The sequence below is a fragment of the Octopus sinensis genome, linkage group LG23 (genome assembly GCF_006345805.1).
Source record: "Octopus sinensis linkage group LG23, ASM634580v1, whole genome shotgun sequence".
Classification (NCBI taxonomy): Eukaryota; Metazoa; Mollusca; class Cephalopoda; order Octopoda; family Octopodidae; genus Octopus; species Octopus sinensis.
The window spans coordinates 32,277,797-32,303,116 of record NC_043019.1 but is presented as its reverse complement, the minus strand read 5'-3'; the positions used below and the strand labels follow the sequence as shown (position 1 = coordinate 32,303,116).

Here is a 25,320-nt window from a genome sequence, read left to right as displayed (position 1 = left end):
CCAGCATGACTGCAGTCAAATGACTGAAACAAGGGTTTAGCCAGACAAAATCTTCTTCAGTAGTTATTTATTTTGAAATCTCATACTTATTCTACCACTCTCTTTTGCCAAACCACTAACCGCAAACTTATGGGGATGTAAACAAACCAACAATGGTTGTCAAGCAGTGGCAGTGGGGCCGACAAACACACATATCTATGAAATGGGCTTATTTCAGCTTTTGTCAACCAAATCGCAGCTGCAAGCTTTGGTTGGCCCAGGGCTGCATAGTAGAAGACAGCTGACCAAAGTGCCAGCATACAGAGGGACTGAACTTGAAACGAAATGGTTGGAGAGCAAGCTTCTTACTACACAGCCACATTCAACAAAATTTCATTTGATGCATACCACAAACTTATGCAGATGTAAACAAACCAACTACGGCTGTCCCAGCAGTTGCAGGAGGATGAACACATATATATCTATATAAAATGGGCTTCTTTCAGTTTTTGTCGACCAAATCCCAGCCACAAGCTTTGGTTGGCCCGGGACTATGGTTATAGTAGAAGACAACTGTCCAAGGTGCCAGCATACAGAGGGATTGAACTTGAAACCATGTGGTTGGGAAGCAAACGCCTTACCACACAGCCACATCCAACTAAATTTCACTCAACGCATACATAATGAATGAATGAATGGAAGATAAGGGGCGAGAGGTGGAGAGAGGATGGAAGTGAAGGGGGTAGGCAGGCAAGCAAGAGGAGGGGAAGAGGTGATGGGTGTGGTGGGAGGGTGGGGATAGGAGGAGGAGGTTGTGTTGTGTTAGTAAATCTACATTATTTTTGTTATCATTTTCTATTAATTTTAATTTTTTTTTGGCTTTTCTTGTTATTTCACTGCAAGCACAGACCAGGTTAGAAAGATTATAAAAAGACCAAAAAAACTGCACACTAAGATTGTTCTCAATTGCAGCAAACCAATGAACAAACAAAAACAAAACAAACAAACAAACAAAAAAAGAGCAAACCGTGGCGTAAGGCAGGGTGAGAGGGAGGGCGGTGAAGGTACGGCGGCGGGGTGTGGGTGGCGGCGGCAGTGGAATAAGGTGTGATGAGGGGGGTGGGTGGGGGTGTAGCTAATAAACGCAACCGACACGATCCAGAGTAATAGCGGTAGTAGTAGTAGTGATGGTAGTAGCAATAGTAGTAGTAGCAAAAATCAACAATGAAAAACAAATAAACAAGTATGTAAAAAAAAAAGACATAAAAACTCAAAACAAACAAGCGATGTTCCAAAGATATTAACTATATATTACACATACATACATACATATATATATATATGCATATATATATATATACACACACACACGAAAATAAAAAGGATTAAAACCAGAGTGTTGTATTGAAACAACTGTAACAAAATAATGCCATAAATTCCAGTCTTTGATTTTATATATGTATATATATTTATATATATATACATATATATATAGATATATATATACATATATACACACACACCTTGTCTTTTCAAAATGGGGAAAAGAGATTGCGGTGGAAAAATTAAAATATACAAATTGAGGCATTTTTTTTTTGGGGGGGGGGGGCACTTCTTATTTTTCAAACGTTCATTGACGTTGAAGCTCCTTCCCGCCAAAGGACATAAACTATAACTAATTAACGATAACGAAAGAAAGAAAGAAAGAAAATAGATGAAAATAAAATGACAAACAACGAATATAAACGTACTCCTACGTGACACGAGAGGAAGTATTAGGATCTTGAATCTGAATATAGAGTAAGGGGAATAATAATAATAATAACAATGCCCTGATGCAGTACCAGGCAGTGGTTCTCGTGGCTTCTGATCTTAACTGATTGGAAGTGTTATCATGTACATTGTGTTGTCTTGGTATAAAAGATGGGCTACAGCAAATATTCTGCTCAATACCACAGATTTGCTTGTAAGTTGTTTGACCATAACCAGTTGAGCATGTCCCTGAGTGGCTGACAATATGCTCATCTCTGATCATGAGCAGAAGAAGTGGGGAAGCAATCATAGCCATGTGTTGAGAGGAATTCTTTGGGGTTTGAATAATTCACCTCTGGAAACATGGGTGGTACGTTCAATATCCTTAAACAACCCTTATTCAGGGACCTTTTGAGCAGGATGGGTTACTCGACCAGAAGAAAATTCTAACTGAGCCCCATCTGCAAGGTCATGCACCTTTTATATTGATATGAGATCACCATGACGCGCACATTTAGTTGTGATGCATGTGCCTGGTGTACCCTTATCAGATGGGTAGTCATGATGGGTATACTGGGCTTCGTATATTTGTACCCCAGTGTCACTTTGATGGCATGCACTGCTCTCTCACTCATCATCATCATCATCATTTAACGTCCGCTTTCCATGCTAGCATGGGTTGGACGGTTCAACTGGGGTCTGGGGAGCCCGAAAGCTGCACCAGTCCAGTCAGATCTGGCAGTGTTTCTACAGCTGGATGCCCTTCCTAACGCCAACCACTCCGAGAGTGTAGTGGGTGATTTTATGTGCCACCGACACAGGTGCCAGACGAGGCTGGCAAATGGCCACGCTCGGATGGTGTTTTTATGTGCCACCGACACAGGTGCCAGACGAGGCTGGCAGACGGCCACGCTCGGATGGTGTTTTTTTTTTATGTGCCACCGACACAGGTGCCAGACGAGGCTGGCAGACGGCCACGCTCGGATGGTGTTTTTATGTGCCACCGACACAGGTGCCAGACGAGGCTGGCAGACGGCCACACTCGGATGGTGTTTTTATGTGCCACCGACACAGGTGCCAGATGAGGCTGGCAAACGGCCACGATCGGATGGTGCTTGTTACGTGCCCACAGCATGGAGGCCAGTCGATGCGGTACTGGCTACGGCCACGTTCGGATGGTTTTCTTATGTGCCACATGCCACTGGCACTGGTACCACAAAGATACAAATTCCATTGATGTTCATCTATTTTGATTTGTTTTGATTTTCACTTGCCTCAACAGGTCTTCACAAGTGTCACAAGAAGGAAGGTATGCACAGGTGGACTGACTACGTCCCAGGTAGGGGCCATGGGTTATGGCCTGACTAGTCTTGCCGGGTCTTCGGATGGTGTTTTTATGTGCCACCGACAGGTGCTAGATGAGGCTGGTGTTTGTTATGTGCCCACAGCACGATGGCCAGTGATTTTCACTTGCCTCAACAGGTCTTCACAAGTGTCACAAGAAGGAAGGACCTGCTGAGGCAAGTGAAAATCAATCACAATAGATGAACATCAATGGAATTTGTATCTTTGTGGTACCAGTGCCTGTGGCACACAAGAAAACCATCCGAACGTGGCCGTAGCCAGTACCGCATCGACTGGCCTCCGTGCTGTGGGAACATGGTGGCACATAAAAACACCATCCGAAGACCCGGCAAGACTAGTCAGGTCATAACCCGTGGGCCCTACCTGGGACGTAGTCAGTCCACCTATAATGATGATAATAATAATAATAATAAAAACAACGATAATGATTTCAAATTTTGGCACAAGACTAGTATTTTGTGGGGAGTGTCTAAGTTGATTACATTGACCTCAGTGTTTCACTGGTACTTATTTTATTGACCCTGAAACGATGAAAGGCAAAGTCAACCATAGCGGAATTTGAACTCAGCATGAAGACAGACGAAATACCACTAAGCATTTTGCCCAATGCGCTAACAATTCTGCCAGTTTGCCGCCTTAATAATAGTAAAAACCATTTCTATTAAAAGGCACAAGACCTGAAATTTTTGGGGAGGGAACCAGTTGATTATGTTGACTCCAGTGTTTCACTGGTACTTAATTTATCGACCCCGAAAGGATAAAAGGTAAAGCCTACCTTGGCGGAATTTGAACTCAGAATGTAAAGACAGATGAAATACTAAGCATTTCGCTCACATGCTAATGATTCTCCCAGCTTACTGCCTTAATAATAATCACTACTACTATAAGCACAAGGCCCTAAATATTTTGAGGGAATCGACTAGTTGATTATATCAATCCCAGTATTCAAAGGGAACTTAATTTCATCAGCCCCAAATGGATGAAAGGTGAAGTTGACATTGGCAGAATTTGAACTAGGGAATGCCACTAAGCATGTTAACAGTCCTGTCAGCTTGCCACCCTCATAATAGTAGCAATATTAATAAGGGTTTTATATTTTGGCACAAGGCAAGCCTTTTCAGGGAAGGTGGAGGAGGGAGGGGGCTAGACGATTACATCGGCCGCACTGCTTGACTGGTAATTATTGACCCTGAAAGGATGAAACTACCAAAGTCAATCTCAGAAGAATTTGAACTCAGAAGAATGTAAAGACAGATGAAATGCAGCTATTTTGGTAGGTATGATAATGATCCTGCAAATTTTCCAATAATAATAATAATAATAATTAGTTTTGGTAGGGGAGCATCATAGCCATGTGTAGAGAGGGATTCTTTGGAGTTTTAATAATTCACCTCTGGAAACATGAGTGTTTTGTTCAACATCCTTAAACAACCCTTATTCAGGGACCTTTTGCGGGATGGGTTACTCGACCAGAAGAAAACTCTAACTGGGCCCCACCTGCAAGGTCACATGCTGTTTATCTTGATATGAGATCACCATATCGTGCACATATGGTTGTGATGCCCGTGCCTAGTGTACTCTTAGCAGACGGGTAGTCATGATGGGTATACTGGGATTTGTGTATTTTACCCCAGTGTCATTTTGATGGCATGCACTGCTCTCTCATTCAATAATAATAATAATAATAATATTTGTATTGGCATCCTTTCTGTCTCGAGAGACAATGGAGTTGCGCATGAAGTAGTCTAGTCCGGCTTTTATATTTCATGTCCTGATACATTTCCTGTATTCCTTCGAGTGATAAGTCCATTCAGATTGGCGTAAATAATAATAATAATAATGATAATAATAATAATAATAATAATAATAATAATAATAATCCTTTCTACTATAGGCACAAGGCCTGAAATTTGGGGGAAGGGGGCCAGTATATTAGATTGATCGCAGTACACAACTGGTACTTAATTTATCGACTCTGAAAGGAAGCAAAGCAAAATCGACCTTAGCAGAATTTGAACTCAGAACGTAGCAGCAGAAGAAACATAGGTAAGCATTTCACCTGGCATGCTGATTCTGCCAGCATGCCGCCTTATTACTACTACTACTACTAATAATAAAACTTTCTAAGTTTGGCACAAGGCCAGCAGATTTAGAGGTGGGGGTAAGTCGATTACATCGTGTCAGCAATATTATTGATTGCTCTGGCATCCCATGTCCAACGAGATTTGCTAATTCGAGGTTTTTCTCGGGGAAATCTAAAGTGATAATCAAACAAGCGAAGGGATTAACAAGGAGCCCATGTTGGTCCCACAAACCCCTGGCATTGAATGGAGAAAGAGAATATTCTTTACAAATAAAATAAAATTAACCAAAAAAAAAAAAAACATAAATTAATTACAACAGCCCATTTAATAATCAACGAAGACCCTCTCCTCATTACCAACAACGGAACGACACCAAATTTATATATTTTTTAGTTATTTTTTTTTTTTTTTACTCACCGCACATATATGGACTTTGTCCCGACTGAGAAAATGGTCCCGAACCGGATCCTAAGTAACCACCGCTCGGTAAGTAGCTGGGGTTTGGCATCTGACTATTGGTTGTCTTCAATTTCACTGCTGAATCAAGAAAACAAATCTCACCCAATCTTCCCAGAACCAAAACATGTAAATGATGAACATTCACCAGCATTTTATATATAATATATATATGTGTGTATATGCATATATATATATATATATATATGCATATATATATATGCATATATATATATGCATGTATATATGCATATATATATATATGCATATATATGCATATGTATATATGCATATATGTATATATGCATATATATATATGTATATATATGCATATATATGTATATATAAAAATATATAAACAGATACATGTACATATATAGACATTGTGTATATACATACAAATGTATCTATACATGCATACGCAGACACATATATACATAAGTTATTTTAATTAAATAGAAACAAACAAACAAACAAAAAAACTATTAGAATTTGTCACTTAACAGAAGTGAATCAAAAGTGAGATTATTATAATTAGGAAGAAAAAAAAATGTAAATGAACTTATGAATAAAAAAAAACACAAACAAATAAAATCAGTGTTAATTAATTAACTATTTAATTAATCACACCAGTCAACAAAATGTTGAGTGAAAGAGGGTGGAAAGGTAATTTGGGTGGAGTTAGTTTTTGGCCCTTATTAACATGATAATTTTTTTTTAAATCCTAATAATTTTTTTGTGAATGTTATTGAATTGAATGTGTTTAGAAATCGGAAAATATTTTAACATTTTCAAGTGAAAAGCAGTCAGATGTCCTAGTTTGGACTAGAAATTGTAACTACGATCTATCTATCTATCTATCTATCATCTCTCTCTCTCTCTCTCTATCTAACTATTCCTCTTGCAAAAATATTCTGTTTTTATGTTCGAACTGGCCAGATCCAGCTTCTCACTCCTACCCTACCATGACATATCTAAAAATATACTATCTTGTCATTGAAATCTTGAAACTATGAGATAATGCATGATTAGTTCAAAGCAATGTGAATAAATAAACATTACATTTGACAGAAGAATCTGAATGCTATATATATAATGATAATAATAATGAGGGAATATTATTCCGAACTTACAGGGAAAAATTCAATTTAGAAATATATATATATATATATATATATATGCATGCAGAAACATGTCATTAATCCACTATGAAATTGTATTATTATTACTATTGTTAGGTGGCGAGCTGGCAGAATCATTTTAGCATGCTGGATGAAATGCTTAGCGGTATTTCGCCCATCAATACGTTCTGAGTTCAAATTCTGCCGAGGCCGACTTTACCTTTCATCCTTTCAGGGTCAATTAAATAAGTACCAGTTACATACTGGGGTCAACGTAGTCGACTCCCCCAACCAAAAAAAATTTCAGGCCTTGTGCTTATAATAGAAAAGACTTATTATTCTTAATCCTATGCAGAAAGGAATCCTGCAGGTATACTCAGAACTGAAAGTACCCTGAGGTATAATATATGGTAATCACACAACAGTATAGGAACAAGCCACTCATGATCAATATCATATATAAATTTGACTGCAAATGTTAGAGTTATAAACTTCATGACTTCAACTGTTTTACTGGTTATAAAAGTACAACCAGTATCTACTGGCTCACATTACATTTACAAGGAGCAACTGCAATGCACTCCATCACACAGGTCAGAGACAACTAACCCGGCAAGCCATTCTAGGGTCACACTTCGGCATGTGAAGAATGGATGGACACTCATACAAGGCAGAAACACTACCTATCTATAAAAGGATCTCTCTCTCTCTCATTATAAGTATATGTTATCTATCTGTCTATCTATCTATCTATCCATTTGTGTATGTCTATATATATCTGTGCTCCTGAACCAGCTGTTATGTGTTCCACCCATGAGGGATCGATACTAGATGTGTGGAAACAACTGTCGTGATTAAAAAAAAATTCTCGCATATTCTATCTTCAGTCTTTCCTTTAGCATACACACACACACACACACACACACATATCAAGAAAAAAAGGAAGGGGGTGTCAGGATTTGGATACAAACTATTTATTTAGTGTTTTCAACCCTTTGAGGGGATATATATAAAATCTGTGCACCACTTCAAACAATTTATATATATATATATACATACATATATACATATATATACACACACACACACACATATATATATATACAAATATATACATATACATACAAATATATATATACATATATACATACAAATATATATATACATACACATATATATATATATATATATATACATACACATATATACATACACATATATATACATACACATATATATACATACACATATATATACATACACATATATATACATATATATATATATATAAGGTTCTAAGAAAAAGCTTGTTTGTTCCATGTAACTCTTAACATCCTGTATAAAATGAATCCACCCTATACTGCATGCATCTCTCAATCCTAAAACCACCCGAAGTAAAAATACCCTTGTTTACATTTGTTTCAAAGGAAGTTATTAACTTTCTAATCTCAGGAAGAAAAGCTTTAATCCTTTCTCGTTATCATTTATTTATATTTTTTTAACATTCGTTATCAAAATCAACAAATGCGTTACCGAGTTTGTAATTTATTTGCAGAGGTCCCCCTTTTTTTTTTATTTATTATTATTTAAATTAAAACTTTCATGTAAAATAGCTGGGTATTTTGTGTCTGAAGGGAGTAACTCTGCTTACCTATAAATTTCATAATGAAAAGGAACCAAAAAGATCAGGGTAAAGCATTAATTTAATTTACTTCTTATATTTGTATGTTCATGTCTGTTATTAATTGCATTTAATCCAGTACTAACATTTCTTTCCATCATCTTCTTTGAATGTATCTGTTTTTTTTTTCCCGGTTATTATTAAATAATAAATTAGCAATCACATATGCATAATATTTTTTTTTTTAGCACAAATGACTATTTATAATACAAACAGAAACAAATGCTTTTTTGACAAGAATGCCAAGTTTCACAATAACCTAACCACAAGTAAATACACTATAAACATTTCAATAAACAAACCCATTTTTAAGTATTTTCTACTTAATAATTGCAAGACTGTGCAACTGGCTTCAAGCATTTTCAAAAGGATGTTAGGAGTTAAATTTAACAAAAAAATTAAAAACCCTTTAGTATATTTAACTCTTTAGTGTTTAAACTGGCCATATCCGGCCCAAATATTCTGTATCTTTTTTATATCCAAGCTGGCGCTATCTAGCCTCTCACACCTAACCCACATTGACATTCTAAAAATAAACAATCACGTCATTGAAACTTCAAAGTTATAAGATAATGCATGATTAATTAAAAACAATTTGAGTAAAAAAATATTACATTTAACAGAGTAATCTGAACACTAAAGGGTTAAACCAGTCACATCAAGCTTGAATATTTTACCTGCTGTATGTCCATACTGGCAAGGTCCAGCCTATCGCACCTAGCCTACAATGCCAGTCTAAAAATACAGTCACATCATTGAAATCTAAAAGTTATGAGATGATACGTGATTAATTCAAAATAACGCAACCAAATAAGGATTATATTTGAGAGAGTAAACTGAATGCTAAAAGAATTAAGAGTTTCAAGCTTTTTCTAAGAGCCTATTCCATTAAAGTTCACGTTCTAAACTCTACATTCTATGTATTGAGTACTATCTACTGATTGTGACTAACCCTGTAAAAGAACCCTTCATTCATATGTGTATGTATGCGTATGTATGTGTGTGTATATATATATATATATATGTTATATGTATGTATGTGTGGATATAAATAAGAGGCCATTTTGTTTTTGTTTATTACATTTCCAATGTATATTTATATATATATAATATAACCATGCTGGGAGATGGTGAGGTCAAACCATGCTGTTGATTATGATTTTGGAAACTGAAGACTAAAGCAATTTGCAGTCATTAAAAAAGAAACTAAAAATACAGAAAGGAAAAAAAAAACAATGAACAAACAAACTAAAAAGAACATGACTCTAGTAGTAGCAACAGTGGGTGATGATGGTCATGAAAGGAAAGGAGTGCAATTCTTAGAGGTGATCATCCAACCTTTAAACTGACCTACAGCTCTAGCTTGGTCAGATGGTTACAATAGATCAGTAAGGGACTTGTTCTTATCTCTGTGCATCTTCATAAACAGACACACATCATTTTTGATGGTATATGAAGATGCACTTTTTGCCCCACTGAAGAAAAAAAGACCCCCAAAATTACCTATATGTGAAGTTGTGTTTTCCATATGCTTTTTTTCTTGAATATGCGCTTCTGAAGCCTCAGGCCAAGCAAAGCCTTGTGAGTGGATTTAGTAGCCCATTGTATATATATATATATATATATATATATATATATATGTGTGTGTGTGTGTGTATGTCTGTATTTGTGTTCCTCAAATATCACTTGACAACTGATGCTGGTGTATTTATGTCCCCATAACTTAACAGTTCAGCAAAAGAGACCGATAGAATAAATACTAGGCTTACAAAGAATAAGTCCCAGGGTTTGATTTCTTTGAGGTGGTGCTCCAGCAAGGCCACAGTCAAATGACTGAAACAAGTAAAAGAATACAAGAGTTTAGGGCTGAGTGAAACTGGAGCAACATGAAACGAAGTGGTTCGCTCAAAAGCACCACAATGCGCTGCCAGTCTGGGAACCGAGACCAGGTTTTTGGGACTGTGAAGAGGGAGGGCAACTTATTTCCTTCTCTACTGCTGCTACTGTTGCTGTTGAGTGAAGTGGTCTTTGTCCCAGAGCTCGCAGTGGGAGAAGTCCGAATCGTGGTCCTTTGCTATTCGTAAGACCCGCAGAAGAGAAAGCAGGTCAACCCCTGACACCGAGAGCATCGACGGATGGATGAATGCGCATCCAGGCTCAGCGGTTGCGTAGGATGTCGGGGACAAGAAACAGGAAGAAAGAGTGAGAGAAAGTTGGGGCGAAAGAGTACAACAGGGGTCGCCACCACACCCTGCCGGAACCTCGTGGAGCTTTTAGGTTTTATCGCTACTGCTGCTGTTGCTACTACTGTAAGTCATGAACTAACCATTGATTAGTGGACTAGCGAAAAAAAAAACAAAAAAAACAATCCATGTGGTTAAATCTCTTTAAAAAAAAAAAACAAACTAGTAACAGCACAAAAATCAACATACAACCCAAGCATGGCTGGCAGCTGCAAACAAAAGAAAAGGGGGGTGGGGAATGGGGGGAAGGAAACAAATAATTGAAACAAAACAAAAAGATACTCAAAGACAGACAGTATTAGAATAATGAGATTTATAATAATTTTGATTTCTAATGATCTCAAAAAAAAAAAAAAAAAAAAAATAACTGGTCGTAAACTTGGAGGGATACAGTTGATTAGATGAATCCCCAGTACATAACTGATACTTGAATAATTTAATTTTATTAAATCTGGAAGGAAGAAAGGCTGAACTCAGAGCAGAAAGATGCATAAATTAAAACCCTGCGAGTTGTTTTGTTTTCTGTGAATTTACCAATTCCACTAATCAACTGCAATATATATCAAATTATGAAGTATCTACATAATTATAAACATGAAAAAAAAATTTTAATTAATTAATTTTTAATTAATTTTATTTTTCAAGATTTGTTATAAAAATCTTTATCATCTAAAAAAGAGGGGAATTTCTATTAATAATTTAACTAAACCAGTGTTTTTGCTATCCTTCAGCTTTCTTTTGAAATACCAATGATAATACACCACACCCCACTTTGCATGTATTTTTAAATGTATGTTTATTAAAAAAAAAAAATCTTTCACAAACAAATTTACAGTATTTTGTAAAAAAGAGGAGTGGCTGTGTGGTAAGTAGCTTGCTAACCAACCACATGGTTCCAGGTTCAGTCCCACTGCATGGCATCTTGGGCAAGTGTCTTCTACTATAGCCTCGGGCCGACCAAAGCCTTGTGAGTGGATTTGGTAGACAGAAACTGAAAGAAGCCTGTCGTATATATGTATATATATATATGTGTGTGTATGTGTTTGTGTGTCTGTGTTTGTCCCCCTAGCATTGCTTGACAACCGATGCTGGTGTGTTTATGTCGCCGTCACTTAGCGGTTCGGCAAAAGAGACCGATACAATAAGTACTGGGCTTACAAAGAATAAGTCCCGGGGGTCGATTTGCTCGACTAAAGGCGGTGCTCCAGCATGGCCGCAGTCAAAGGACTGAAACAAGTAAAAGAGAGTTTCTATAATTATTATCATTGTCATCATGATTATTAACATTATAGGTTAGTTGATGTGAACTTGGAAATCCTGCTAGCAGACTTTAATGCCATGTTGAAGGGCGGTACCACAGGTTAAGTAATTGAGAACCCCCACCCCACCCCACCCCAAACAAACACTGGTTTAACAAATTATTCTTTAACACCCTTTCGTTTTAATATCAAATAAAATCAAACATAATTCAATTAAGACCTTCCTCTCACCATCATTATACGTCTACTTTTCAATGCTGGGATTCAACAATGGGTTGGTTAGGTTTGCAATTTTATAAATAGATAGAAAAATAAAAAAAAGTTGTCATGTCTTTTACAGTATCTTTGCTACATCTACACATCTCAAAAGGCACACACACAAAAAAAGACCTCCAAGCCCACCCACCCATATATATATATATATATAGTGTTATGTTATATGCATTACTTACTATCTGATACTTGATATGGAGACTGTAACATCTGATATGGACTGGGGCCTGGCTGGGGGTAATAGCTTGCGTTCTGGAAACCAAGCTGGCTGGTGTAGGTCTGCATGTTGTTGGCTTGTGATGCCGGTGCAGACAAGATATGGGAGTAAGAATTACTGTAAAAAAAAAGAATTTAAAAAAAATGATTTTTGAAAAGTAAACATAAAAAAGAATATAAAAAAAGTTGTGAAAAAATTTTGTAAAATATAAACGATGACCGTTCGGTTCAAAGTCTCTCTTGACCAGAAATGGCCTGAACTCTTTGCATGAACACCCTTCCTGTACACAACTCCATGTCCCTCTACATGGCCTTGCTTTTTGCTTTTTGAGCCAAAAAATTAACTTAACTTATAAACACAGAAGAACGGAAAAATAATATTCTTTTGTTGCAAAATTCCAGCCCCACTCCATCCCCCCCCACTTTTTTTCCTTGTTGAAGGAATTTTGGAGTTGCTGTTTTGGTGGTAGATTTCTGATTTCACATATATTTTCCTAAAATGAAAGATTGCCTTAATTTTTCGATAATTTAATCTTTTATACTTGTATTATAATTTTTTTTTTTCCCAGTCAATCATTTTTGTGTTTAAATAAAAGACTTCCCCAGACAGAAAAATTATAATTTGTAACTATATTGCAATGATATAAGATTGCTTGCACATTTTTAAAATGAATTTTGAATAGGCGCAGGGGTGGCTGTGTGGTAAGTAGCTTGCTAACCAGCCACATGGTTCCGGGTTCAGTCCCACTGCGTGGCATCTTGGGCAAGTGTCTTCTGCTATAGCCTCGGGCCGACTGATGCCTTGTGAGTGGATTTGGTAGACGGAAACTGAAAGAAGCCTGTCGTATATATATATATATGTGTGTGTGAGTTTGTGTGTCTGTGTTTGTCCCTCTAGCATTGCTTGACAACCGATGCTGGTGTGTTTACGTCCCCGTCACTTAGCAGTTCGGCAAAAGAGACCGATAGAATAAGTACTGGGCTTACAAAAGAATAAGTCCCGGGGTCGATTTGCTCGACTAAAGGCGGTGCTCCAGCATGGCCGCAGTCAAATGACTGAAACAAGTAAAAGAGTAAAAGAGTAAAGAGTATAATAATAAAACAATTTGAATATTACAGAAACATGTAGCATAATCATTCTAATTCCTTTTCTTCGTTTTAGTCATTACACCTTTCTCCACACCTTTAGTTTTAAAGGCATGGCATTGCCATAACCCTTTGCATTCAAACTAGCCATATCAGGCCCAAATAGTCTATATTTTTTATGTGTTAAAACTGACCAGATCACGCCTCTCACAATTACTTGCAAATGTCATTCTAAAAAAAACACAAATGCACCATTTGAAATTTCAAAGCTACAAGGATTATGTATAATTAATTGTAGGCGCGGGCATGGCTGTGTGGTTAGGGAGCTTGCTTCCTAGCTACATGGTTTCGGGTTCAGTCCCACTGCATGGCACTTTGGGCAGGTGTCTTCCACTATAGCCCCGAGTCGACCGAAGCTTTGTGATTGAATTCGGTAGGCGGAAGTTACTGCCGTGTATGTATGTGTGCGTGTAGATGCTCAGTGCCTCTCCGAAAGAGAGAGAGAGGGGAATTCGGGCATGTAAAAAGCACCATTTGAGTGTGGTTGTTGCCAGTGCTGCCTTACTGGCCATTGTGCTGGTGACAGGTAAAAAGCACCCACTACACTTTTGGAGTGGTTGGCGGCGTTAAGAAGGGCATCCAGCTGTAGAAACTTTGCCAGATCAGATTGGAGCCTGGTGCAGACTTCTGGCTTGCCAGCCCTCAGTTAAACCGTCCAACCCATGCTAGCATGGAAAGCGGACATTAAACGACGGTGATGATGATGAATGCGAAGAAACAAGTAATATATTTGACAGACTAATCTAAATACTAAAGGCTTAAGGACTAGCAAAAAGTCCCACAAAACTACTGTATATTCCATTTTATAAATTGAATTTTTCAGACCAAAATTTACAGCCAAAGGAAATAGGCAGACTTATATGTATATATATGGATATGTGTGTCTTACCTGTTGAAATAATTTGGTGGATAATTTGAATTCTGATATTCTGTGGAACTTTTACTAGGATCACCTGAAATAGGAAAATAAAAATAAATAAATGCTGAAAAATCAGTAGCTGACCTCCTTACAAAAAAGAAAAGAAAAAAGAACAAAAAAAAAAGGCGCAGGAGTGGCTGTGTGGTAAGTAGCTTGCTAACCAACCACATGGTTCCGGGTTCAGTCCCACTGCATGGCACCTTGGGCAAGTGTCTTCTATTATAGCCTCGGGCCGACCAAAGCCTTGTGAGTGGATTTGGCAGACGGAAACTGAAAGAAGCCCGTCGTATATATGTATATATATATGTGTGTGTGTGTGTGTGTGTTTGTCACCCTAGCATTGCTTGACAACCGATGCTGGTGTGTTTATGTCCCCGTTACTTAGCAGTTCGGCAAAAGAGACCAATAGGATAAGTACTGAGCTTACAAAAGAATAAGTCCCGGGGTCGAATTGCTCAATTAAAGGTGGTGCTCCAGCATGGCCGCAGTCAAATGACTGAAAAGAGTAAAGAGAAGTCTCTCAAGAGAATATTTCTTACATGCATTCAGGATGGTTGAGGTGCTGCTACATGGGCAAACATCAAAGACTCTGAATCCAGTTGAAGGCTGGCCGGCCAACTATTTGTCAACCCTTTTACGGTAGTAACCAATCAGAGACACCCACCTCAATATTTCATTACCCTTAACGGCAGAAAGCAGTTCTATGTATCAATCTATCTTTTCTTGGGGGAATGTCATGTTTGGAACTATCTCTTACTGAGATATATGTCATGTTCATTGAGGCAACATGGCCTGCAGAATGCAGAAATTACCAATTTTATCTGTTTGGCAGATATTTAACATCATTACTAGAAGAATAACCATGAAATTTAATTTCACAGTGAAAGGGTTAAGGGACCTTGTCAAACCTATGATCAAAGACATTCCAGCCATGACTGTCCTACTTTTTTTTTCCAGACATACTGAATTCACGACCAGATTATCCTATGTCCCTTACTTTTATTTTAACTCCTTTACTGCAGAAATCAGATATTTCCACTCAGAATTTCCTTACCCCTAACTTCAGAATGTAGTTATATATATATATATATATATATATATATATATATATATATTATATATATATATATACACACACACACATATACACACACCAATTATCTTTGTTGAGGAATGTCATGTTTGAAGCTACTTTCTCTTTATGTCAAGATATGCCAAGTTTATTGAAGCAAAGTGACTGGCAGAAAATACCAATTCTGTTTGTTTTGGTAGATGTTGAACATCATTTCAGGAATAACCATGAAATTTAATTTCACAGTTAAAAGGTGAAAGACTCTCTTCTAACCCACAGACATGCTGTCTCCTCTCAGTGACTATTCAATTACCACTGCTACACCAGTTTCTGCTTTGCTGAGCTTAATTAGTTATATACTACTACTGCTACTACTACTACTTCTACTACTACAACCACCACCACCACCACCACCACCACTACTAATTATTTGTGGAAAAACACAGCTTAGTGGTTAGGGCTCTGGATTCATGATTGTAAGATTGTAGTTTCAATTCCTGGACTGGGCAATAATGCAGACACATGGCCTAGTGGTTAGAGTGTTGGACTCATGATTCTAAGATTGTAGTTTCAAATCCTGGACTTTGCAGTAGTGGAGACACATGGCTGAGTGGTTAGGGTGTGGGACTCATGACTGTAAGATTGTAGTTTCAATTCCTGGACTGGGCGATGCATTGTGGTTCTTGAGCAAAACACTTCAGTAAAATAATATATATATATATATGTTATATATATAACACTTTAGTAAAATAAAATGACCATATAGAGACCTCCTAGTTGTCTTGAAACAGTTGCTGTTGGTGGCACCAGCAAGATTTCAAAGCCAGACAAATGTATAAGATGAGTAATAACAGATAAATATATCCTTTTCTATAAGAATGTGGTTTGTGAAGGCAGGGATCTGGCTGCTTTCTTTAGTAAAATAAAACGACCATATAGAAGCAGTGGCTGTTGGTGGCACCAGAAAGATTTCAAAGCCAGTCTACAAGAATTAGAGTAGACAGGCCGTTGCCTCACTCACAGCATTTTGCCTTTGATTATAATAAAACAAGATACTCTCCACCCCCAAAGCACAAGAAAATATCTGCAAGTCGCTCCACAACACCAACATGTTAGTTCTTAAAAAAACAAACTCATTTTACAGCCGGTAGCCACATAGTTTAACTGCAGCTTGCACACCCCAAAATCAAGGAGTTCAATTCTAAATGCCATTCCCCTGCTTTGCCCCCATTGGTGGGACACAAGATTTCATATTTGTTTTCTTGCTTGACTAGAAACTTTAATTAAGAGTTTTTTGGGTTTTTTTCTCGCTTTTTTTTCTTTTTTCTTTTTAAGCGGTGCGGGGTTGGGTCGGGTTGGGTTGGGGGCTGAGGGTTGATTTCCTTTTCTTATTATACTTGCCTACTTTGTTTTTTTTTTTGCTTTCTTTTTTTTTTTAAAGAATATTTTTATTGCACTGCGTTCCGTTTTAAGATGTAAAAAAAAAACAAAAAAAAAACTTCGCTTCTTGGAATGTTTTCAAGCTCAGTCTTTGTTATTTTATCGGCAATTGTTGTTGCTGTTGTTGTTGCTGCTGCTGCTGTTTTGGCTTTTGCAAACAACATATTTGTTCTTCACGGAACAGAAGGAAAACACGTACAAAACAAAACAAAACAAAACAAAAAAATACAAATAAATAAATAAATAAATAAAAAAAATCGGGAAAGCATCAAGAGGAAATGTTAAAGTGCATGCCTGCACATGTGGACGTAAATGCACCGAGTTCTTTTTTTGTTTTTTCCCTTCCCAAAATAGAAACCGCTCTCTCCTCTTGATTACCATGTGAACGCTTCTACACTGCAATTTTCATCTATTTTCAGGCCACAACACAAGGAATAAAGATACTAGGTGTTCCGGTACACTCCGTCTCTTTTTCTCTTTATACTTGTTTCAGTCATTTTGACTGCGGCCATGCTGGAGCACCGCCTTCAATCGAGCAACTCGACCCCGGGACTTATTCTTTGTAAGCCCGGTACTTATTCTATCGGTCTCTTTTGCCGAACCGGTAAGTGACGGGGACATAAACACACCAGCATCGGTTGTCAAACAATGCTAGGGAGACAAACACAGACACACAAACATACACGCACATATATATATATACATATATACGACGGGCTTCCTTCAGTTTCCGTCTACCAAATCCATTCACAAGGCTTTGGTCGGCCCGACGCTATAGTAGAAGACACTTGCCCAAGGTGTTTGTCCCCTCTGTGTGTAGCCCCTTGTGGGCAGTAAAGAAATAAGAATAAATAAGAAACAAAATGACAAGGTACTCACCTGAGAAGTTTTCCAGATTGTCCCCAGAAGCAGTGGTTGCTGGGTAGGGAGAATCTGATGGCCCGGGATCTGTGTTAGGTTCTGTCTTAACTGTTATAAGAAAACAATAAAACAGAGAGATTAATCAGAGGAGGGCTTACCAAGCAAAAGCTATTTCTATAGTGGCATATCAATATCACAGTCTAACAGTAACCTCAAGACCATCGAAGGAATAATGGGTACTCTGTTGGTTAGGGGGCTGAGTATTCAAGTTGATCTGATCAACAGAGCAGCCAGCTTGTGAAATAAAGGTGCAGGTGGCTGAGTTCTCCACAGACGTGTACCCTTAACCCTTTTGTTACTGTATTTATTTTGAGATGCTCTGAGCTTCTTTCAATTATTTAAAATGTAACAAAGAATTTAGTAAAATAACTTAGCAAAAGAGACTGACTTACAAAGGGTAAGTCCTGGGGTTGAATTCATCAACTAAAACCAGTCTCTCCTCTCCACACCACTGATGTTATCCAAAGGAAAGGCACCAGTGATGTCACAACTCATTTCTACAGCTGAGTGAACTGAAGCAAAGTGAAATAAAGTGTCTTGCTCAAGAACACAACACGCAGCCCGGTCTGGGAATCGAACTCACAACCTCATGATCGCAAGCTCGATGCTCTAACCACTGAGCCATGCGCTTTCATAGAATAAGTAAGTACCGGACAAACAGAAAAAAGTACTGGGATTGATATGCTTGATGAAACACCCCAAAGCAGCGTAGGATGGCCGTAGTCTAATGACTGAGACAAGTAAAAGTGATAAAATAAAATTTGTATCAGAAAAACAAAAAACCGAAAGAAAAAAAAATTAATTACCTTCAACTATATTAATTATGGTCTTTCCTAAGTCCACCATTCTCACTTCTATTCTTTCTGCCCCCACCGTCCCCAAACCCAACACTTCAAAGACAGTTATGGTTTTCCCCTTCTATTTGTTTTTTTGTTTATTTTTAAAGTTTTGAATTTTTGTTTACTTTTTTTTTTCTTTTTGCATAACTAGGGCAACATTCCTGGAATATTTAGGGAGTAGAGCAACAACAATTTAGGTGACAACTAAAATTTAAGGCCTTTTAAACAGAGTAACAATAACAGCAGCAACTGGGTGAAAGAAATTTATATATATAATATATATATGCATATATATTCTTTTAATTGTTTCCGTCATTTGACTGCGGCCATGCTGGAGCACTACCTTTAGTCGAACAAATCGCCTCCAGGACTTATCCTTCCATTGGTCTCTTTTTGCTGAACTGCAAAGTTACAGTGATGTAAACACACCAACAGTGGTTGTCAAGCAATGGTGATGGGGGGACAAACAGAGACACAAATAACAAATACATACACATATATACGATGGGCTTCTTTCAGTTTCCATAGCTATGGGAAAAGACACTTGCCCAAGATGCCATGCAGTGGGATTGAACCTGGAACCATGTGGTTGGTAAGCAAGCTACTTACCACACATCACTCCTGTGCCTAAATAATATATATACATATGGCAGGCTTCTTCCAGTTTCTACCCACCAAATCCACACACGAGGCTTTGATCAGCCAAAGCTATAGTAGAAGACACTTACTCTTCTACTTGTTTCAGTCATTTGACTGCGGCCATGCTGGAGCACCGCCTTTAGTCGAGCAACTCGACCCCGGGACTTATTCTTTGTAAGCCCAGCACTTATTCTATCGGTCTATTTTGCCGAACCGCTAAGTGACGGGGACATAAACACACCAGCATCGGTTGTCAAGCAATGTTAGGGGGACAAACACAGACATACACACACACACACACATATATATATATACATATATATGGCAGGTTTCTTTCAGTTTCCGTCTACCAAATCCACTCACAAGGCTTTGGTCGGCCCAAAGTTATAGTAGAAGACACTTGCCCAAGGTGCCACGCAGTGGGACTGAACCCGGAACCATGTGGTTGGTTAGCAAGCTACTTACCACACAGCCACTCCTGCGCCTATACAGTACTATACAGTGGGACTGTATATCTCTTATCAATTATCAAGTCCATTTATCCACCAATGTGGTGTTGAGCATTCTTTCTCACCATTCGGTATTAATATTTATTTATAAACATGGGGTGACTAAAAAAGGGACAAGGAGCTTCACAGAAGTTGGTAACTTACTTGCTGTTGGAGTTGGCACTCCAGACATCACCCAAGGGTCAGTACTGCCACCAAACGTTGTTGAATCTCCAGCTGACGATGAGAGGGCACCAAGAACACCTAGAAATGAAGAACAGAAAAAAAAAATAAATAAATAAATAAAGGCCGGATTAAAATATAGGGAGCCCCAAAAGTAGGCTTATAGTTATCACAGAAGCACTTCAAATTTCTTATAAAACATTTTATTACATTTAAATTTCTATCATAGGCGCAGGAGTGGCTGTGTGGTAAGTAGCTTGCTAACCAACCACATAGTGGTTCGGCAAAAGACACCGATAGAATAAGTACTGGGCTTACAAAGAATAAGTCCCGAGGTCGATTTGCTCGACTAAAGGCGGTGCTCCAGCATGGCCGCAGTCAAATGACTGAAACAAGTGAAAGAGTAAAGAGTATCTTACAATTAACTAAATTAGCATATAATAATTGTTTCATATTTTTTTGTATAATTAAAATCTAAACTCTTAATATATGAATGCATAAGAGATAGGTGAATGACTGTAAACCTACTTTTGGGCCACCCTGTATGGAGTTCATTTCAATATAATTGAACAGGTTCAACAGCTTGAAGGAGGAGTCTAGAAATTCTTAGATCTTATCTGTCAGCGAAGATCATCTATCTATCAGAATGCACAAACTTGCAGTAAAGGTTTTATTGAAGTAAGGGTGGGGTGTTGCCAATACATCACTCTTGACACCTCTAAATCACACACACACACAATTATGTTATTGCTAATTTTTTTTTTTTTTCAAACTGAAAACTATATTTACCATTCATGCATGTATGTATACACTCATACATATATACGTGTGTGTGTGTGTGTGCGTTTGTGTACATGTATATGCACACACACATACACACACATAATATAAGATAAACCAGTCCCTCTTGTCAGTTTGTAGCATTTACCTTTCTGGTGTCTGCTGCTGAAGAGAAGTTAACCACCCTGAAATGCACGTAGTCACCATTCAGAGAAGGGAACATTGTGAGCTGACTTGTGTTTACACCTATTTGCTTACAGTGAAAAATTTTCTCCATAACATTAAACAGAGAATGGCTTCCTTATGGGACCGAATGCACCTCATAAAATATTTGGATTGGTAACACTTATGTATTACTACTTAAAAGTGGATGTTGTGTTAGAACACAGAATACTGCAATAGTTACCATAAGAGAACCTCTCATATAGTCTTTTGGTGCATATAAGCATTCATGTTTTATTCGCAAGGAGGAAGTAATCCACCACTACTGCTGCTACTGCTGGGACTACCAAATTATGTGATATTGGCTTTCCTTGGCCTTGTCAATGGTAGATACCTGAAAACTAGTGACATACATAGAATCACCAGTACACTGGTGTCGCAAATAGCCAGTATATAAGAGAGGGGATGACAAGAGACCAAGACCCCTGGGGGTTTCCTGCGCTTGAAAAGACACGTCAAGCTAAGTAAAAGCATGGTTGCCCTTGCATACAGGCTCGTACCCTGCAATCCTCTCCAGCCAAGCAGCCCTAAACTTGCAGACTCATAGGTGCTGGCACCACGTAAAAAGCACCCATGCCGGTGCTGTGTAAAAGCACCCAGTACACTCTGTGAAGTGGTTGGTGTTAGGAGGGGGCATCCAGCTGTAGAAACTACAACAAAACAGAGATGGAGCCTGAACAGCCCTTCAGCTGCTCAGCACCTCCCAAACTGTCCAACCCATGGAAATGGGACATTAAATGACATATATATATAGATATATATGTATAAGTATATATGTGTATATGTATATATATGTATATGTGTGTGTGTATATATATATATATATATATATATATATATATATACCTAAAAGTATAGGCACAGTAAATTAAGAGCTTAATTAATAATACATCAATAAACACCCAAAGCGTTATTACAATGGAGGAAATCCAGGTGGACACAAACGATATATATAAACACAATCAACGAAAACAGTCATTGGCCCAAGGCTATAGTAGAAGACACTTGTCCAAGGTGCCACGCAGTGGGACTGAACGCAGAACAATATGGTTGGGAAGCAAGCTTCTTACCACACAACCACATCTGCATCTATGTTCCAAAGAATATTTAACCATAAAAATATAATGGGATTTTTTAATTTTTTAATAGACTGAATGGTTATGGGGACCCAGAAAAGTTAAATATAAATCATAGGGGCCCCTAGGTAATAAAAAAGATAACAATGTGTTGCTAAAATTTATATGCAATGAATTGGTATCTTCTTACAATACACAAATATTTCAACATTTTTTTCTTTATACAATTCCTAAGAATATTTAGCTATAAAAATACAATAGGAAAGTCAAAATTATTGAAAAATTTGCGAGATGCAACGAAAATTTTAGAAAAATAAAAAAGAAATAAGTGGAAATTTTAAGGGTGAGTTTGTTAAATTATAAGACACCAAAAGAGAATGACTCTCCCCAGACACAACAGAATATGCCTCAACACATGAACTCACATAAAGAATCTTGCAAACCAAATCCAAAAACGAAATACAATAGGAATTTTTTTAAAAAACACTGAATGGCTATGGGGATCCAGGAGAGTGGCCTGGAGCAACATGAAATCAAAGTGGGAAAAAAAAAAAAAAAAAAAAAAAGGGTCAAGAACCACTGATTCAGATGGCATTTGGAACATAAATTAACATGATGTATTATTAGATTTTAATTCAGATGACTTTAAAACAAAAAAATTTGTTTCATAGAATAGAAGGGCAGTTTTAGGCAGGTTGACATCATAAGGGTTAATACAGGACAATGGTATTATCAAATTATTTGTTACTTGCGAAATTGAATGAAACAAAAGCGGTGTATTATTTACATTATTTACATTCAAGGGATATTTGCCCTCATCCTGCTTGTTGTTCACACAATGTTTCAGGTTTCGACTGATACACCCTCCTGCCTTCTTCATGTGTCTTGGGGAAATTTCGAACCTGGGTTCTCATTTTCAATGTTATTATTATTCTTAGTGTTCAGGTCACTGTTTGGAATTGAACTCGGAATCTTGGGGTTAGTAGCCTGCACTTTTAACCACTATGCCATATGCCCAGGTTCGAAATTTCCCCAAGACACTTGATGAAGGCTGTGGGGTATATCAGCCGAAATGTTGTGTTAGCAAGAAACAAGATGAGGACAAATATCCCATCGAATCTAAATAATGTATATAATTCCTCATCTCTTAAATATAGAAAAGCTGTGTAGTTTGAAAGGTAGGTAATGAATGACCATGGGATTGCACCTAGAAAGTTACCCTCCAAGGAACAAGCCTGGACAAAGTTGTTTATGGAAGATAGTAGTTGCCCATGCATACCAGCCTCTCGTCTCTATGCCACTGATGTTATCCAAGGGAAAAGCAAAGGCTAATACAGCTTGGCACCTATGACGTTGCAACTCCTTTCTACAGATGAGTGGCCTGGAGCAACATGAAATAAAGTGTCTTGCTCAAGAACACCACACACAGTGCAGTCCAGGAATCGAACTCACTACCTCATGATTGTGAATCCAAAACTCCAACCACTGTGCCATGTGCCTTCAATTTGAAAAAAATCTTGGAACAAAAGGGTTAAAGGTGTATTTCAGTTAATTTTGAAAAAATTCAAGAATTTGGAACGATTTATAGAAAAATAAACTTTGTTCATTGTTAAACATTGGAAGGTTTTAGTTTAAATAAGAACACTTTTAAAACAGAATTTTGTATCGAAAAACCAGAAAAGGTGGGCATATGTGAGTTGGTATCATAGGAGAGATACTAGTCGTTTCAAGTTGGGTTGGTAACAGAACCAGAAGTGGTGGTCTTGGAAGGATAGGTGTGAGAACCAAGAGTTGTGTGTGAGGGTATGTGAATAATTTGCAATAGTTATAGGGTTTTGGAGAAAAAATTTAAAGAAAAGAAGATCCTAGTTTTAGCAGAAAGAGAAGAGGCAGAGGGAGTAAAAGGGAGTGTATGAGGAGGGAATAGTGTGTGTGTGCATATGCGCAGGTGTATGTGAATGTGTGTGCATGTCTGCTTGAGTGTTAGGGTGTATGTAGGTATGTCTGTGTGTGTGTGTGTGCTTGCATATATATGTATGTATGCATAAGCATTTGTAAATATGACTATGTATGTGTAAGCTTATATATGTGTGTGTAGATGTATGCGTGCGCACACACACACACACACACACATTTAGTCATGTATGCAAATCTATTCTCCACTCCCTAAAAATCTCAGTTAACTGCTTTGCGACCCCACCCTAGCCGACCACTACTAGAATATCAGCAACAACTTCCAGGAAGTGTGGTCCAGAGGAGAAAGGGCGACGCGCAAGGCAGCGAGGAGATTGAGGATGACATTAGAGACAGGTGGGAGAAAGAAAGAGAGAGAGAGAGACTGAGAGAGAGAGAGAGAGAGAGAGATGTGTGGAAGAAAGCAGCAGATGTATCCCTAAGCCACTAAACTTGTTGAATTCCTCTTAATTGCATTCCGACACCGTCCATCCCTCCCACCCTCCAGCCAGCCACCCATCCACCCACTTAACCCAAGAAATTGGAGGAATCTTTTTCAAGACCTCCAGCTGACATGCCATATTGTGGTTTCTTTGTTTGCCCCCCCCCCCTGCCTGTCCACCCATCCATCCGTCCGTCCGTCCGTCTGTCACCAGGATTTCCTTACACGTTGTTGAGAATTGAGTCTTTCCGCTGACTCAGTTTGCATGGAAGACGAAAAGTCGAAAGAATTAAAAAAGATTAAGGAATTTAGAAAAAAAAAAAAAAAAAAAAAAGATAATTTTAAAAGTGAGAAAAAAAAATGTCTTTAACTCCCTTGTTTATTTTGTTCCTTTTACCTTACCACCACCACCACCAAATCTAAGAGCACTACTACCGCCAACACCACAACCACCACCACTGCCAACCAATTTCAATTCTACCTTCTTTATGGTCGATGCCAACGGTCCACCCTATTTTCTAAGAAGATTAGGCCTTCTAGCAGGTTTACTGTTTATTTTAATTCAATCAGGGGCAACCACTTTTAATATTTTGGGGCTTTGCTTTCACAAACAACCTTCAATCATCACTCAACCGACCACCTCCGAATAATCAATCCTCCCCACCCTCGACTCTCTCAACACTGCCCTCTTTCACCGCACCACCCTCAGTCCTAATCACATCTTCCTTTGAAAGCATTTTTGTGTTCAAATACAATTTAATATTTTATTTC

The 25,320-nt window shown here is 37.9% G+C and overlaps 1 protein-coding gene across 8 annotated transcripts in view; it reads right to left on the bottom strand.

Moving 5' to 3' along the window:
• The window catches only part of LOC115223373 (eyes absent homolog 1), a 441,365-nt gene that overhangs the window by 95,870 nt on the left and 320,175 nt on the right, over positions 1-25,320 (bottom strand). For 6 of the 8 annotated variants that reach the window (XM_036512562.1, XM_036512564.1, XM_029793869.2 and 3 more), the window contains exons 6-10: positions 20,059-20,157; positions 17,886-17,975; positions 14,465-14,528; positions 12,393-12,547; positions 5,598-5,717 (exon numbers count right to left, since the gene is read on the bottom strand). In XM_036512562.1, coding sequence (XP_036368455.1) covers positions 5,598-5,717; positions 12,393-12,547; positions 14,465-14,528; positions 17,886-17,975; positions 20,059-20,157 — 528 coding nt within the window. The remainder of the gene's footprint in view (positions 1-5,597; positions 5,718-12,392; positions 12,548-14,464; positions 14,529-17,885; positions 17,976-20,058; positions 20,158-25,320) is intronic. The other 2 variants (XM_036512563.1, XM_036512565.1) reach the window with 2 other exon arrangements.